Here is an 18,860-nt window from a genome sequence, read left to right on the forward strand (position 1 = left end):
TCCCAAAAAAATTCTTAATGAATTTAAGCAAACAGGTTCTGCAATTGCAACAACAAAACTATCAAACATCCTTTTACAAACTCTCACAAAACTCCTGCAGTGTAATCCAAGTCGTATATGCTCAGTACTTCCCAAACACATGCAATTTCACCAAAACAAAATGAAAAGTCTCGTGCAGGGACACATGAAGCTCTAGCAAAAGTTCAGTCAAGGAGACAATACTTTTAATGTGTAGGCTGTAAGTTTTCGTTCTCACCCTGCCATTCACTCCTTGCACGCATGCTCATTTACTATCTCTAGATGTCATTGTCTGGGTCTGTCAATTGAGTCATAAGCTGTTTTTCAGCTGATTCACGATCAACTAATAGCACGGCAACATACCTTCTCTGTTCACCAATCATCTTACTGCTCCTCATTTTAAATATGGTTCTTTTTCTGCCTGTAGTTCTTTCTTGCTGCAGTAGCGCGTGCCCTCCGCCTCCCAGTCACCACCTAGTCTTTATGGATTCATTAGCCTTATCCGCCTCAGCAGTCAGCAGCCTCAGAGTCATCAGCCACCACCTCCACCAGTGTCTGGACTCCATGGGGGGATTTATCTTATTGCTGTGTAGATGTCCCTTGATCACAAAATGTCTCTCTGGGGCGTCGGTGGCTTAGTGGTAGAGCAGGCGCCCCATGTACAAGGCTGTTGCCGCAGCGGCCCGGATTCGACTCCAGCCTGTGGCCCTTTGCTGCATGTCACTCCCTCTCTCTCTCCCCCTTTCACGCAAACAACATTAATAACCCTTCCAAAAAAGACATACATTACTATCTTAACGATCGCAATGTAAAACATATCCTTAATGTTATGAAACGGTCGCAATTATGCTATAAAACTTTGTGGTTTGATTTAGGCAACAAAACTAGGTGGTTATGTTAAGAAGAAAAGATCATGGTGTAATTTTTTATTACTAATGTTACATCACGTCGCGTCGTGTCGTGTCACGTCACGTCACGTCACGTCACGTCACATACTTCACTAGCATAGTATGCTACACATTGTAGCATATTCCGCTATGTTGTTCTTGAGAGAAGTTAACTCTGACTTTGGGGCATGAACACAAGTCTCCAGGGTGAGGGTCCTGACCCCTCCACTACCTCCTTCCCATCCAGTAGGGATCTTTACAAAACATCACTGTACTACATCACCTCACTTCCTCCTCTGCTCCTACAGTATAGTTATTGCTAAGGTCACTAGAGGGCTCCGCCTTACAATAAATGTTTATGGGTCTTAACAACTTGATTGCAGCGTTGACCTATATGACCACTGCTGGCCTTGACTGGCTGATATGACTGGATAAATGCAACTTGGATTATTATGTATGAGTTGTATGACAGTTTGTAAATGGATGTTTTGATATAGTTTTGCTGCTGTTAAACACGGACCCTGTTCACTTCAACTCATGAAGAATGTTTGCCTTTTTTGGATTCTTCGTTCACATGTAAGAAAAAGCTTCCCTCCCAAATTCAAGGTAACATGGGGTGAGTAAGCAATATACAAATGGCCCAAATTAAAGAATACTTACCCACAAAAAGGGTAAGTATTCTTTAATTTGTTACCTGTTTGTATATAGTACCTCCCCAACAACAGCAATAACCTTGACAAAAAAGGGTGTGCAGGAGGGCAGCAGACTGTAGCCCAAGAAAGAGCCACACCCTCACACATCCACTGGTCTCATAACTTCACAGTCAGAAATGAAATATGCAGACTGTGTTTGATTTCAAGTGTATGTTCGGTGTATGTGTGTGTGTGTGTGTGTGTGTGTGTGTGTGTGTGTGTGTGTATGTGTGTGTGAAAGACAGAAACAGAGTTAGCCCCAGGAGGTGACTCAGTGCTGACATTAGCACATCACCTCTAACAGAAATCCAATATATTAGGCCTCAGTGCAGTTTCTCTGTATGGCTGACGCGATTAGGCCTCTCTGTGAGACACACAGTGGCCTGCAGACAGTTTTGCCCCAGCGTCTAATTGGATAATTTAGGTGCTGGTCCAGCAGCCCTGCATGGAAGAATGTCCTCTGCCAAGAACAGGCCACATGGATGAAAAGCAGTCTGCCAGCACAGGGGAAATATATAAACACGGGCTTTTATGGAAAGACCTACAAGGAGGAAGGTTCCTGCTTGATGTTTACTGGTTGGGCTACAAGATCATGTATACTTACAGATACTATCTATGATAAAGTCAAAGATTATAACTGAATGCGTTTAATCTTGGGCAGCTCAGTTCACAATATCAGAACTTAAAAAAATGCTTATTTGACAAATAGTGTTTTACATTACAGTACTTTTATTTATAACTGCACTCTGATTATTAGCCTTAACACTGGATACATTTTTTCATCCAATGTAATCAATCCATTAATGTTATGTATCAGTTTAATCAGGGGCACAACACAGCAATAATAAGCCTGATGAAGTCATCAGGATTATCTCAGCTTGGGCTCAGAGACTTCACATTTCCAACAGAAACCCTGTATTACAGACTAGGGACATGTCACATTGCATTATGGGAATTGTAGGTTCCATGGTTTCTGAAACTTGACCTATATACTGGCGACTTAAAGTCAGAATCCGCTGCTTCAATTTTAACTGGACCTCCTTTTTTAAAAAAATCTTTCCTTTGCAAGACTTGAAGGTTATTAGAAATGCAAGACCACAATGTTGGAGAAGCTCTTTAAATAGAGATTTTTACATTTCCCCATAACAAGATACAGACATACTGTGGAGAACACTACTTATCATCTTTACTATAAAAATACCAGTCAATTTATTGACTTACTGTTAGAATCTGAGCTATGGTTAATGCTTATTATGAAGATAAATTCATTTTAAGCATACATATTTTATGGCTGTCTAATCAATATTTCTAGATTGTAATTAGGTCAAATACATATGTGTGATGTGGACAAATCGATAGAAAATTATCACCAGCTCTGTAGATCAGCTCAGCTCTATAGAGCATTTAAGCATCTCTCAGCTTGCTTTTCTGATTTTTAGTTCTGATTATTAGTTTTCTTAATTCTGTCTCACCCACTGTACATTACCTGATCAGCACCAAACAACAGACAGGAACATTTTAGCAACTAACGAACACAGTGAAGAACTGCAGGACACTTGGATCACTACAGATGAGCAGTATGGAGATACTTTGTGGATTCAATTTTGTGTTCTTGGACGTTAGTCTGGGGCACCGTCTGCCATTAGGTGTGCTAGCTGCTCCCCCCGCCGATCTCTGCAAGGGATGTGAGGACTCTAAAACTTCACCAGAGCGTTCCTCAGCATGAGGGTGAGTAGATAATGGCTGAATTTTCATTTTTGGGTGCACTATCCCTTTAAATCCCCACTAGCATACAAAATGTAACAGAGGAGTTGGGGGTAATTACAGTAGCTAACACAGCGAGTAGCAATGTGTAGGCTGCACAAACTGGGGCTAGGGTTAGCCAGTCTTCCTTTTCTTTCATACATGTTGCAGCAGCTGCTACCACAGTTGTGGGTTCAACATACATGACTGCCCATGGAGTCTAGTCTGTTTTGTCACGGTTAGCGTCAGGTTCACCTGTACAGTTTTCACAAATGTTAAAATTAGCTATCAAGACCAAAACTGGGGGTCGGGGGTGTCGACTTGTGCCACTGATGTCGACACGTCGACAAATCGACTTTTCTGTTAATGCCCTAGCGTGGAGATCCTCTTTAAGAACCTAACTATTTGAAAAGCGAATATTTCGTCATCACGGTGGTAATCAAGATGGTTATGTCATAGCCTACAGCAAGTGAGCCCTACCCTTTTAAATGAGAGTGTCATGGTTCTGTAGGATTTTTCTTTGTAGTTTATTCCCTGTTTTATTTTCAGCGTCACTCTCCTTGCGTGACATGTCTTCTTGCCTTGTGTTTTGTGTCTTTGCTTTCCCTCTTTCAGAAACATCCAAATGAATTTCAAGAGCATGCCAAACCAACAGGAAACGGTATAACCCCCATCCTAAAGTCATGCATTGAAGAAGATGTTAGCCAATTAGAAGCCTAAAAAAAGCTATAGCGTTCTCCAGTAATGATGTTTTTTTCTGTAGGCATGGAGGTTAGCGTCGCCCTGCTTCCCTTGTCAAAAAGACAATGGGATTTTCCATTGGATTTTGGATTATTGCAGAAAAAAGCTCTGTGAAAAAAAAAAGTTTAAGACACTTACATGTTTTGTAAAGGAACATAATCTTCACAGATGAAGCCCACTGTTATGATGTTTGAAGTCTAAATGCAATAGCCAGAAGTGAAAAACTTAGTTGTTAGGCTATTGACAATCTACACCACAGTCTTACTTACAGTAACACCTGGCTGACTCTGACTTAACATTCCTATAATGAGACTGTAAAGCTATGTATGTTGTGATGACATTCTGTACTCTGATTTAGCCACTGGTCAGCAAGACACATAAAAGCTTCAAAATTCATGAGTAAGGTTTTTACTGACATATTTTATGTCGTAGAACAAAATATGAAATATATATATATAATTTATGTCAATATAGTGGAAAAGTAACTGTACATTTATGTGTGAACATGTAAAAAGTCCTGTTAGCAGGGTTAGAACTAGCACCATTTTCGCCTCGTCCGCCAATGCACAAAATGTCTCATAGTCTGTGACACCTCACTAAGAAGATAACATCCTGCACTTTACAAAAGTTCCATTTTTAGTGACCTAAAACACAGTACGCAGTGTATGTGAGGACAAAAGACCAAAACCATTTTCAACCCGTGTATGTGTGAACAAGGCCTCAGTGTGAGGTCGTTTGTGTTCGTGGCTTTATTCCCTGGTTTGTGTTCCTGCTTGTGATCCTTGCATCATACCTCTTTGTCCTTAGTTTAGTTTGGTGTTTCTCCTTTGTTCCTGGATTTAGCTCAGCCTGCTTCTGCAGTTTTTTGTTGCCTGCCTGTTTTGATGACTGAAACCAGTTTTTGATTATTAGAGCTCGCTTTTGTTTCTTCAACCTGCCTGCTTGGTGCCTTGATTTTGGGCTCTTTTGGAGATGAAACCTAACAGAGAGGCTGCAGCTAGGTTGTGACGAAATACTAAAACTGTCCACAGACTAAAGTTAGTTAGTTGTAGACCAATGTTTAGAGGATATTCATCAATGTCTTGTGCTCTCGCACAGCTGGTGAGTTGGCTGGTATATAAGTTAGAATGAATTGGCAAACTTTGAATATAAATACAGAAGAGTGTGTGCAGTCTGTTGCCTGTAATGCAGCCTATTTCTATTCGGAACACTTGTAAACAAACATGCCCCTGCCCACTGAACTTCACCTCCTCTCGGATAATTGTATTACAGTAATTGATGAAAATTTAAGTCCGCAGTGGTCAGCTCCAACATCTTTGATGAATTGAGGCAGTTCCTCAACATCAGCACTGACTCTGTAAATTAAATGAGACAGCAAGATTGATTTGTATGATCAGAGGGGAGGCTAGTTAGTGACTGCAGTCTGGTAAACAATGTCCAGTCTTTGCAGAAATATCTCGCTCTATTTTAATCTGTTCAGTAGTGATTGTCTGAAGTCATGAAACATTTGTTTTATTATGTAGGCACAGAACCTCCCAAATCTGGATTTTCTCTTGTCTGCAAGCAGCACTGATAGCAACGCATGGATGATGGGGGGAGTGACAAAATTACTTAGTACTGCACAGACTTGAATTTTTCAGTCAAAAACATTCAGAGCTCATCCCCACCCATTAGTAACAGGAGTAATGAATTGCATTTGAATGTTGGCCTATAAAAATGTTGATTTGTGATCAACTTTCTTTACCAGCATATGCTCAGCTGGTGGAGTACTACAGACAGTCCACATCTGCAAAACAATATTGTCAGCCACAGCAGAGAAGTCTTGAATGTTGGTGACTACATGCCACAAACAATATGTGAATTTAGTTAAAGATTGCTTCTTGATTACATTAAGGACAAGGATGCACAGAAGGGCTCCTTTATACTCCCTTTACATACAAAAACAGATTAGTTCATTTCAAACATTGTAACCGTTACTGCCACACATTGCATTGCATTGGTCCTTTATGTTGGCATAGATAGATCCACAACATGGCACTAGGGGGCAGAGTCAAAAGTTTCTGGTAACTACAAACATGGCAACGGTGGAGGAGGTCGTAATATTGTACCTTTTACCGTAAGGAAGCGTTGTAGACGGTGGTGATCTGTTAGGCCATTAGATACAACTGACTTTTAGACGAATAATTATTTTCACTTTGTTACTGATTCATTTTGTTGCGCCATTTTTAAAATAACTTCTTCATGTCCTATGGTTGTGTCTTGCTTGACCTACGCTACACTGTCCCCACGATTTCCAGTGATGCTGCTCCGTTTAATTTGTAACCATAAACTTTCAGAAAACGTGGACAAATACAGACAAAATGAACGCAAAGTATGGACAGAAGGCTCCGTCTGTGTCCATATATTTATTTTACCTTGAGCAAAAATGAGCCCTAACAGTCAATGGGCTTGTATAGCAATGTCAGCACTAATGAAGAATGAAGGTCAACTTAATGGGGTATGGGATTTTTTTATTTTTTATTTTTTGGAGACTGGCCCAAAAATAATCTCAAATTTGTTAAGTGATGACAACCATAAACACAACAATCAGTTCCCCAGCTGTCTGTGCTAATACCCAGACACCATTTCCAACTGGTTTTTGCGTGTCTCAACTGTCCCTGCACTGTGATTGGATCCAGCTATAAAAATCAGGCAGGCAGGGTTGGCAAACATGATTTTTGTCAGGTAAATGGAAACAATGTGCAGTATTATCTGTATAGGCCATTTTGTGGTAGTACGAAGCGTCTTGCTGCCAACGCAGATCAAGCAAAATGGATGTTGCAACATGAAAAGTTATAACAAGGTGGAGCTAATGTTTAAATGTGGAAATAAAGTACAGAGAATGGATGATCTGAGGCTAATTTACATGAATTTATTAGGTTCTACTTCATGGTTGTGTTGAGACATGGCACTGTTATTGAGTACAGCGGATGAGGGACAGTGTTGCATGTATTTGAATGCACTTTATGTCTGCACTTGTCTAAGACTTTATGTCTAAGACAAATTTCCCCCGGGACAAATAAAGTAACCTTGAATCCTGAATATTACAATAAGTATGCATACACTAAGGATTAGTGGAGGATTTCAAATGCATGGGGCTGTACAGAAGTAAGAATGAGTCCGACCCTCTGGAGGCAATGTTATTTCTCATTGAGCAGTTGGAGAGGCACAGGGGGCTCCGCGGATACAGTTCACAACCCCTGGAGCACATATCACAGGGAGTTCACCCTGGCCGGACACCAGGATTAAGTGACTGAGAGAAGTAAAAAATTGCAAAAGGGCAATTTTTTTCATAAAATAAAATTCGTTGATTTTACCATGTAATCACCTCAGGTCCCTTAAGAGTCTCCCAAATCAATGCTGCTGTACTGGCTCCATGTATTTTTATGGGATAAATTAAGTTATTTCTATTCTATTCTATTCCTAACATCTGATCACAGTGCAGATGTGGTCTGGTTAATCTGATCGCGTTCCAAATGCAAAGGGTTCTGCTGCATTTACATCAGTGTTTTTCCTTATCCACAGGTAAAGTATATTCACCTTATTTTCAAACACAGAAGTAAATAGTGATCAACTTCTGTGTTTTTGTGCGTGACTTCCGGTCAGCCGCTCAGCCAAAAGTGTGCGCAACTGTGAGAAATAAATATGTGAGGTGTACACTGCTTTTCTATCTTTTTAAAAAAAAAATCTTTTTTTCTTTCTTTCTTTCTTTCTTTCTGTCAGCGACATACACTCCTAACACAGGACAGGTTGTTTTTATTGACTGAGTTAATTATTAAGCCATAGTGATGTGCAGATCGGCTCTGATAGCACCCGAATCAGCATGTACGCATCAACCATCCAGCCACACCCGTCTATACCTGCACGGACATTTCCACCGCTCTGTGTAGGCTAAGTTACTGTAGCGACCCTGCAGTAAATGTTCGGTTATAATGTCAATGTTCTGTGAGTTAATGGCATGTTTGGGATTGAATGAGTATAGGTAGGGGGGCGGAGTGCGAGTGTGACGGGAATAAGGGCTGTGTGAGTGCGTGTGCTGGTGTGTGTATTTGTGAGCTGGAGGAGTGAACAGGAGTGCACAGTTGGAGTTACAGCTAATGTAAGTTTTTGTTTGTTGGTTGTTTTGGCGTGGTTACAGCCAACAGTAACCTGTAGGCTACTGTTCCGTAATAAATGGTGGTTTGCCGAATAACTGCGTCATCCTTCCCACACATCCTGGCGGACGCTACATTACCTTTTAAATTATGTGGAGCAGCGCCAGCTTTCCAAGTGATTTATTCTTTAATGATTAACTTCAAATATTTAAAGTTAGTCCTTAAAATTGCTTTCAGTAATGTAAACATTTCCATGCGCTCAGTAATGTCACTGTAGCAAATACCGTGGGACATTTACACAGTGGTGAAGAGTGCTGGACAATGTTGATGTCGATGTCGCACAAAAAAACGGAAGCTGGCTGCGTTCTGTTTTGCCTCCGTGTTTCCATGAAAAATAAGGTGAATAGGCTAATGTACAATAATCATATAGGAGGCTTTATGCTAACATTTGAGCAGACACTATGCTGAGAGATAATAGTCCGGTAGGTAAATCCTTTTTAAAAGGACTTATCGATGATAAAATGTTGTTTGGTATATTCTGGATGTATTTTAGGTGAGTTACCAGGTAGTATTCAAATACACACAAAATTTTGTGTTCTAGAGAAAGGATCAGCACTCAGTGAATAAGCTCCTAAAGGCCAAAACATACCGGCACCGTACGACGCACGTCAAAACAGCCGCCCCCATTATTTTCTATTTACAAACCCACACTGGTGGCAGCTCGACGCGCGTCGACGTGCCGCACGCAGCACTTTACGCTATTGTCCTATTTTTCCAGCGTCGCCGCCCTTGAAAAAGCGCTATTTTGTACTTCCCAGCTCTCGCGGACTGGAGTGTGCAATAGAAATCCGGTTGACGCCCCGTAGCGATGCTTTTTGTGTGTGTTGGGGGCGGCACTTGACTCACGTCAATGACGCCGCCGTCATATGACGCCGCCGGTGTGTTTTGGCCTTAAGCCCTATGATAAGCTATTATGGCAAGGCTTAACTATACAGACCAGTGAGCAGTGATAACTAACATGTCTTTGGGGTCATCGGGTGGGAACCTCCTTTCACCAGTGTTTCATCTACACCTCCAGGAGGCTAGACAGTGATCTCTGGCGTCCCAGAGACACTCCCCTAATGCCAGGTCTCACTGCTGCCTGCACCAACCCAATAACCTCCTTTACCTTACTTACACATGGCTTTCTCAGCCCAAACAGCACCGCCACCTTCAACAAACCCAGGCTCCGTACATGCGAGCTCCAGGTAAAAGCAGTGCTGATACTACCTTTCCTAGCACATTCACCATAGTCTATTTCACACACTACATAGCATAACTCTAATATGAATCTACTATGGAGTAGGGCTGTCACTTTATTTTGAAATTTGTAAAAAAAAAAAACAAAAAAAAAAAAACAATTTTTGATTTGCCATCACATTCTCTGACCAGCATTTGGTCATGGACTTTCCACATTGAGATATGATGTGTAAAGTACCCTGGGTGCGTTGGTTGTTGACGTTCCATAACACGCATTGTCTGTTTTCAAAATATACCTTTGTTTTAACAGAAAATGTACAGTTTGCATACAGTCTCTTTTCAAAATAAAAATTAGTACAAGACCACAAATTGATGTTTTTCTCCCTTCAACAACACATGCATGTGGTCTGGTTTCAGCAACAAAAACAGGTGCTTGAGTTTAGTAAAAAAGAACAAGGTATGGCTTTTCCAATCTTACCGGAATCGAACACCAACCTCCGGGGTGAAAGTCAGCAGCTTTATAAGATGCAGCTGACTTGAAGTTTTTTTGTGTTTTTTGTTTTTTTGCAGTGCCTCAATTATACAATGTAGCATAGGGTTAGGTTACATGAGGTGCATTCAAATTAATTCAAACCAATAAAATGGTGGTTCTTGTTTGTCCAAAAAAAAAAAAGGCTGTGATGTTGAGCTGTTTATTCTCTCACTGTGCACCACCCTTATTCTGTATCGTTTAAAAAAAAAAGAGGATTTACTTTTTTACTGTGAGGGGTACCTGTTGGCCAAAGGGTTTAGGCCATGGATCATGAACTACAATGTCCCGGTGTGGTTCTGACCAGGGACCTATATATGCGTATTGTTCACCATGTCTTCCATCACTTTCTGTCAAATCTAAGGGCATAAAATATCAATCATTAAAGTTAACCAACAGGTTGATCTAGCAAACACTGTGTGTATTCATTTACGTAAGACATACTGTAAACAAAACTAAGTAATAATGTCAGTGTGAGTGAGAGTGACAGAAAGAAGCTGCTGATGTTCTTGTTATTGATTTCAGGAGATTGAAGCGTGGTGCAAGTGAAGGCCCAGGCTGCTCCACAGCTCTTATCAATATGACAAGGACGCCTCCTCACATTCCAATTTCTCTCCTAAATATTAACTCATTAATCATAGCTGCTGTCCAAGATGGATTTTAATTTTGCATAGAACATGTCGCCCCCCCCCACCCCCGCCCCCAACCCCCAACCCCACACCCAAACACCAGGAGATTAGATTCTTTGTCCTTGCTATGTTTCTGTCACTGTCTCTCCTACTGTCTTGTCTCTTATGTTCGATGGTGGTGACATCCCAGAGGTCAATGTCATCAAGATCATATAAAACTCTCATAATGTACCATGGTAACATTTTCATTAAAAGGGCTTCAGACACGGTTTTGAACTGATAATAGATATCACATGTGCCATAAATGAATAAAAGCCAGTATTCAAATAATCAGCAAGATTATAATGATAAGGCTTTAACAAATAAAGGCTGGTCGATAGAAAAAGGCTGGGTAAAGACCACTAAATACACTAAAACCTGGTACAAAAAAGAGTTTTGGTCTCTGTAGCTAATTTCACTGTCCATGACAGCTGTACAGGGGGTAGATTTTTATATTACTCAATTATTTAAACATTATCAAAGCTTAAGATTATGCATCATTCAAGGCATAGCTTTAGGTGATAGGTGGGTGCCATCTGTTGACAAGTTGTTAACATGGCGACGTTGGTTGGCCAACACAACAATGGCATAACCCCAGATTCACAGAGTATAGGTGTAGCAGTAGCTGTCGCTATTTCAGTGTGTTTTCATTTCATGAGAGTAAATTGTAACATTTTTGTCACCTTTAAAAGTTTTTGTTTATCATTTGGTTGTACTAAAAGAACACGTATGTAGTTCTTGTTCAGAGGGGGAGAAACTTGTACTATAATGGCTCACACGCTAAATTCAGCATGACCACATAACTAAAGCCATCAGTACAAGAGTCGTGTCACACTCACCAATCTGCTGCTCTGCTTCCTGTTTTCTATAGAAATACTGTTTTTATTTAGCCTGGAAATCCAGACTCAACCCTAGAAAGATTTTGAGTCTGGCCCTCACCGATACACCCTTCCTACCCATGGGGCGGCAGTAATGGAGCATATTAAATGCTGCCGCATGCAATTGGATAGCACGATAGCCAATCAGAGCAAAAAACAAGGTGACGTATTCATTGCACTAAGCCCCATTTGTTTGTGGGGCTAACTGATATATTATGCCTTTGCTGTATCCCGTCGGCAAAACGACAAAAACGTCCTTCATGGAAGCGAAGGCTTCTAGGGCAGTCTTCTGTTCTTCTCTCAAGGAAAAAGATAGGTGTAGTTGGCTTAGCGTTTCTTCCAAAGCTAAACTGAATGGACGCGGTCCTTCGGCAGCTGCCATCTTGGCTGTTTACTTTTCGACTCCTATGGCACAGTGCTGTCCTCATCATGTTACGCCCGCCCAGAGCCCGCCTCTGTCAGATAGACTGATCTGATTGGTCCGATGGCGATTCAACGGGCTCTGCTCGTCGGGGCCAGATCCCCGTGCAGAGAAAATTCGAATTTGCTAGGGGCGGGGCATCTGGATTTCCAGGTTAGTTTTTATTCACTTTTCATTAGTTAGAGTCACTACGAATTCTACTCACTTTTTTCTTTGCTGTTTTTTGACCACTGATAAGCTGTCAATGAAACTCATCACCTCCTGCAGCTGTTCCACAACAAAAGCCTACCAGCAAATTAAGAGATTCTAAATTTGAGACAGGTTTTGACAGTGGGTGCCTATGGGCCAAGATATATCATATCATTGCTCATTTATTGTGCATTTTTACTAACATTTAACCACATTAGAAAATATTGACGACACAAGCATTCACTAAATTTTACATTTTCAAATAAATCAGAACTAAAGGAAGAAGCAATACAAATCAAAATCATATTAAAAACAATTTAATATGTATATATGCTGCAGGTCTTGTTATGACATGACGCCTCACAGTTTATGGTTGTCATAGTCACACAAATCACTTTCTGGCATGGCAGTTTTTCAGGAGCAAGCGATGGAATGATTTGACACGGTAAACAGAGCTCAAAAACATGCTAATACATCTCAGCCCTCAACACAGTTTGAGACGACTGAATCTAACCGACTGCTTTTGGCTCCTTGTTGAAGACATACATCCATCATTGTCCCATAGCACATCTATTCATTGTGGTATTGCACATTCACAACATTATATTTATGTTTTGTGGCTCTCTCATCCTGGAAACATATGAAAATAAGACATGAAATCTTCTGCAACCTGCAGGTTGTTCTCTCTCTCTCTACACACCAACAGCAGGCTCACATGAGCCAATTTAAATTTCTGAAGAAAATTCAAGAAACACACTTAATACTTAATACTTGTGTGTGACTATACTTTTTTTTACTACCTTGATGTTTTTATTTTATCCTGAAAACAAACAGGCATTGATCCCTTTCTCTGACCACACAGCTCCCATATAGGAGCACGTGGCTAATTATTATGCAGAATGATGTAACTGGAGCCAATCAGAGGCAGCAGAGGACCTCATTCTGCTGCATGTTTGTTTTTGGGATAATATAACAGATAGTAAAAAAAAGACCCTCTGATCTCACACACAAACATCAGGCTGTTTAAATTCAATTTTTAAAAAGTTTTTGGGCTTCATAATTATGAGCGTGGGATCAACAGGCCTTTCCTGCACTGCAACTGGTATGGGCCAAGCTCTGCAAGTAACTCAGCTGACCTTACATATTTTACAAAATGAGGAAGGAGTGAACCAGTCGAAGCAAACCTGACTGCTGTAGAAGCAGTAAGAGTCGAGCTGTTAGTCCCTGTGGACAGAGCGGCTGCCTGTGACGATGGAGAGATTGTGTTTGTGTGACCAGAGTTGCAGCAGTGAACTCTGTGTGTGTGTGACTGGATTGTTGCAGAACAATGTGGACACAGCTAGCTTAATGAGGATTTTCCTGCATCACCAGTATGAATACTGACTTGTTTTACTCTGGAAATAATCAGTTCTGGATTTTCATTTTATCGGAGTATTCGGCTCAACCCTCTGCAATTATTTAGCGAACAAAACATTATTTTTTTGATATAAGCCTTTAAATAATGGTCTTGTTCTCTCAGCAGCTAGGGTCCATAAAGCTTTCCTGGCTTCATGGTTGAAAAGAGTGTTCGGCAGTTAAGAATTTTACCTAACACTGCAAGCAGCAATCAAGTATGAATGACTGTGGATATTACCTGAACCGTCACTTTGAAGCGATATCAATACTTTTTCATTGTTAGGGCAGACTGTTAGAATGTCATCTATCCCGTTTCTCAATATTCACTCTTTGTCATTTTTTCCCTCCAAATCACCTCTGTCTCTATGTTTCACTCTTTGTCTCGCTCTAGGTCTATATGTGCCAAGCCAAACTTCTTTTCCCTTTGACTGAAGCAATGAACGTTCTGCTTTTCATCGCTGTAACACAAGTGTATGTACCCATCTAAATGCAAATGTCCAAACCTGCATTGCAGGCTGCCGAATGTTTCCCTCTTACTTTCTCCCTCGTTCCCTCGCTCAATGCTCACGCTCCAACATGCACACACTATTTTCTTGTCTTAAACAAATAGGGCACTTAAGAGCAGGCAGCAAATAAGTAGTGCTTTGAATCAGGCCACAGCAGCAGTAAAACTTAACTGTTCAATATGTATTCTTTACTCTGTTTTCTATCCTGGCGTGCTCGCCACTCTCTCTCTCTCTCTCTCTCTCTCTCGGCAGACTCCAAACTGCTCTCTATCGTACATGTTGATGTGTGTGCGTGGGCCAGGAGGGGGAGGAAAGCTGTGAGCGACACTTTTAATTTTCCACATGCTGCATCAGTGTCGTAGCAGTGATAGCGTGGGGTTAGCGTTTTCCCAGACAAGAGCTGCGGAGCTGTCCAACACACTCAGCACCTTTCACTGGGGAGCAGTACACTGACTTTGTCAAGATAAAAAACACTGTGGCCAGCCGTGGAACTTTCAGAGGGGACATGGTGTCTCTAAAACATCCACTCAGAGTACCAGGAACTACCATAATGTGCTACAGACTAAATGTGGGTTTGCCAGTATGCACTGAATAATTACAAATTGGATCTGGATCTGGATGCAGTTTGACAGCTTGTCTGTGGGGGGAACTAAACAGATATGAGATCATTTGAAAATATAATGTTTATTAACCCTAAAATAACAAAAAAAGTGAACTGAACACTGGCTATTTTTTTGCCATGAAAATGCTCAAAACAAGCCTGAAGCTCAGCAGGTGGCTCTTTGATATAATGATATAATATGGTAACATAATATAAAAAGTTAAATTGAATTTTATCAATCCAAGTTTAACACACACTTCCAGAAAATCAAGAAAAACATAAATGCGGATTATGTGAAAATTAGGCCGAACAGAGATGAACAGTTTGTGGTGCTAATTCTCAGGTCAGGTGCCATCATCATTTGTAAACAGGGCAACAAGATGATCTAGTTAAAAGCAGCCCACTTGTCACAAGAAAATGCTGGCATTGTACGTTTCTGCAAACCACAGATAAATACATTTGTACGTTGGTGTGACCGAGACCTGCAGGTCACTGTTTGATAGTAACATGCAACAACACCAGTTGTGTTTTAGTGTCATTGCTGTGTTTCCAGCAGCTTTTCAGTCACCTAACGTGGTTGTTTTTTAGCAACCCAGTGTAGCGTTTCTAGTGGGGATAGTACCATGAAAAGTGTTTGTTTTTTAAAAGAGACAACCTTGCATTTCCTGTCAGGATTGTGCCACCAAAAGCAGGTATTTTAATCCAAAACATGATCTTTCCCTAACCATAACCAAGTGTTTTTTTTTGGGGTTTTTTTTGGGCTAAGCCTGTCCATGTGTACTTCACATGACACATAAAGAAAGTTTAACATATCCGCTAAAGTACAAATGTAACCAACTGTGGTTTACAGAAGCGTACACTGCCAGTCTTTTTTTCTGCTGATTGTATTGTTGACCTCCAGTCAAACTTCAAAGGATGGAAACAAAGTAGAAAGAGTGATGAACATATATATCTCGGTTTGTTTCATGCATTTATAGGAGAAAAGTCACAATCTCCAAATCACTTCACATGGCGGAAGCTTCAGTGGATGTTTATTTGCTTGGCTCGTTTCTAAGTCATATTTCCGCTGAGGACAGATACTAAAAATGCACATAAAAACAGGCACACAGAACTGCACATATGGTGACATTGTTTGTCATTCTTAGACTCTTACGAGTAAAAGGGATCAAATGAGTTTGTTAGTCCTAAAAATTGTGCTGGAAAGTTCATCTGGAAGTCAAGAGGTTCGTCTTCTGTGGGGCATGAATGTTTTCAGCAGATTTAATGGCAATCTGCAAATTACACTTTATTATTTTCTGTGTACAAGTGGAACCTTTGGTTAGATGTTGGCACAAAAAGAATATTAATAGGGTCACAAAAACCATGTGGTTATTCCTCTGGGGAAGTTGAATGCACATTTCATAAAAATCTGGCAATAAGTTTACAGTATTTTTGGACTTAAGTGTTGATCAGATGGATGGACAGGTAGTCATATAGCTGAGTATTAGATATTGGCAGCTTTAGAGGGGTACTACAACATACTTATTCACAAAATAGCTATATCTAGCTATATCCTAAATCTGAATTCCTAGTATGGGGCAAACATGCTGGATCTTACATTTCCCGTAGTACAATCAATAGTATTACAAAAAAACAAACAAAAAACCCCAAAACAAACAAAAAAAAAGCTTGTAAAGAGCCATATCATTGCGGGTCCACACATTCGCAGATTAAGGTGAAAGCATGGTCAGATGACGAATCAACAATATAGTGGCTCTTACCTGTCACTCTCGTCCCAGGATATACAGGTCTGATTAGTGGTGCCCTGATGGATTGGGAACAGACAAACAATACATGATCACAATGTTGAAAGAGGACTTGTAATGCAGCATAAAATCAAAATAGCTTAATATTTGAATATTTGTTTTAAGATAAGAGTCACCTACGTTGTACAGGTGAGAGAATTCAACTACAACTGGGGCAGAAAGGGAGGGAGGGGTGGGCTTGATGGCCACTGACAAAACCTTGGAGTTAAGGACTGTGCTGTTTCTAGAGGAAGAAAGAAAAACACCGGTTAGTAATCTGTATATAGCCACAATAGTGCTAAATGCTAGCATTAGCTCACAATGACAATGCTAACTTGCTAAAATTTAGTGTGTTTACCATGTTCACCACGTTTAAACTACTGATCACTCCAGTAGACATTTCCCTGGACAAGTTAAAACTTTGACCCGGTGGGAATTAAAACGATCAGAATTCATCCCAGGGGGACCATGACTGAACCAAGTTTTATGGCAATCCAAACCAATGATTGTCAGCCAAAAATGCCAACCTGCCAGATCACTAGGATAGATAATATGGGAGCCATAAATGTCTGTACAAATTGTTGTGGTAATCCTTTTGGTAGACTGATGAGATATTTCACCTGACAAGTGAAAACTTTGACCTGTTGTTGGCACGAGATGAAACTCCCACCAAAAACATATGGACTCATCCTCTGGGTACCATGAGTATCTGTAACACATTTCAAAGCAATCTAGCCAACAGTTGATGAGACATTTCAGGCAAAACCATCTTATAATGGCACTACAGGACAAGTCGAGGGAGCACCAAAGTCATCAGGATTCATCCACTTGGAACTCACATCAAAGTTTGGTCATGGACTTTCCACGTCGAGATATGATGTGCAAGGTACCCTGGGTGCTTTAGTTGTTGATGCTTTGCAATGCCGTGTCAACTTCAGCCTGTTACATGCATTGCCTGTTTTTAAAATACACTTCTGTTTTCACAGGAAATGTACAGTTTGTATACAGTTTCTTTCAAAATAAACATACTACGTCAGTACGACACCGCAAATTGATGTGTTTTTCCTTCAACAATGAACGCATATGGTTACTTCTTGCCAACACTCGCATGTGGTTGGATTTAGGAACAAACAACAGGGTTTGGTTTTAAAATCTTGCGGGAGGCACACAGTTGGTGGTTGTATGACCCATCCACCATCATTCCCACCTGCCCCACTTGGACTTCTGTGGCCTTAACTATCGTTGTCTGACCATGTTTCCCCCTGACTGGCTGGGAATCATTCTGATGGGTTTTTTTGTCGGTGTCTCAAGCCAGATGTCACTGACCAAGCAGCGGCTTTTGACAACTTTGGAGTGAAACTGGGTTGAAATGTTGGTCAAAGTTTTGCCTTAATAGTTACTGAGAAACTTTAATGTTGGACCAAAGTGGTGGAATGATCACCCACATATGACCATTCCTACAGCCACAGGCTAGTGAGGCTAGACATTTTGGAATAACAGAACTCTGAGTGCCAACAATGCAACCCATACATGCTTCTATAAAAGGAAACATGCCCTACATTTGAGATTTGAAAGGACAGACTGACTTTGCCTTTAGTTTGGGAAAGGTCATGCACTTGTCACCAAATACTAAAGCACTTCATTAGAAAGCATTTACACAGTGACAGCTGTCTCCAGTCTGCTTATGAAAAAGTATCAAAATAACCTCAGTTGCTTATTCAGCAATAAAATATGTAACAGATTACTAACTCATCAGCTTCTGATGAGCTTGCCAAAATCTTTGAGCTCTGCTCCAGAGCAAATAATCCTAGCTGCCAAGTAAACCCTAAAGACTTTAAGGATTTCTCCGGCATCTGAAGCAATCCACATTATTTTCAAAAGCTTATCTTATAACATTTTTGGGGCATTCTATTTTACATTCTCCCTACCTGTTTAGTATGCATTGCAATTTCTGCTTTTCATAGGTACTATCAATCATGTGGAATGAGACAATCAGGAAAAAGTGAATTGCTACTAGAAGTACTGACACCGAAAGCTTCCAGTCGGCCAAACATGTTCAACAGCCCATGCTGCGTATTCCAGTTCCTCACATCATCACTGTATCCTGTACGCACAATCGCCCTCTCTCCATTCCAAAACACAATCAGTCAACTTAAATGTTTGTGTCATATAGTCTCTTGCCTCAAACTCATCTCCTTTTTCCTTGAGGGGGGAATCAAAAGCAGAAAAGGAGAGAAGACAAGGATGAAAAGATAGAAAAAAAAGAGTGAATTGGAGCTGAGAAATATGGAGAGCAGCAGCGATCCAAAGATTCAGAACAAACATGTGGGCGGACTGAAGAGAGTGGGGGTCCGCTTCATTCCCCCGCTTCCCTATGTTACCAGTTCATTATGTGCTTTTACCACATTATCATAATGGGCAGCTCCTTACAACTGT

General features: G+C 40.7%; 2 protein-coding genes across 2 annotated transcripts in view; one reads left to right on the forward strand and one right to left on the reverse strand.

The window, feature by feature from the left end:
- tsnare1 (T-SNARE Domain Containing 1) overlaps positions 1-18,860 on the forward strand; it is a 1,274,638-nt gene that overhangs the window by 655,576 nt on the left and 600,202 nt on the right. The window lies entirely within an intron of this gene.
- adgrb1a (adhesion G protein-coupled receptor B1a) overlaps positions 1-18,860 on the reverse strand; it is a 253,455-nt gene that overhangs the window by 66,641 nt on the left and 167,954 nt on the right. The window contains exons 15-16 of the mRNA XM_050047694.1: positions 16,566-16,668; positions 16,401-16,444 (exon numbers count right to left, since the gene is read on the reverse strand). Coding sequence (XP_049903651.1) covers positions 16,401-16,444; positions 16,566-16,668 — 147 coding nt within the window. The remainder of the gene's footprint in view (positions 1-16,400; positions 16,445-16,565; positions 16,669-18,860) is intronic.

Source organism: Epinephelus moara, chromosome 6 (genome assembly GCF_006386435.1).
Source record: "Epinephelus moara isolate mb chromosome 6, YSFRI_EMoa_1.0, whole genome shotgun sequence".
NCBI lineage: Eukaryota > Metazoa > Chordata > Actinopteri > Perciformes > Serranidae > Epinephelus > Epinephelus moara.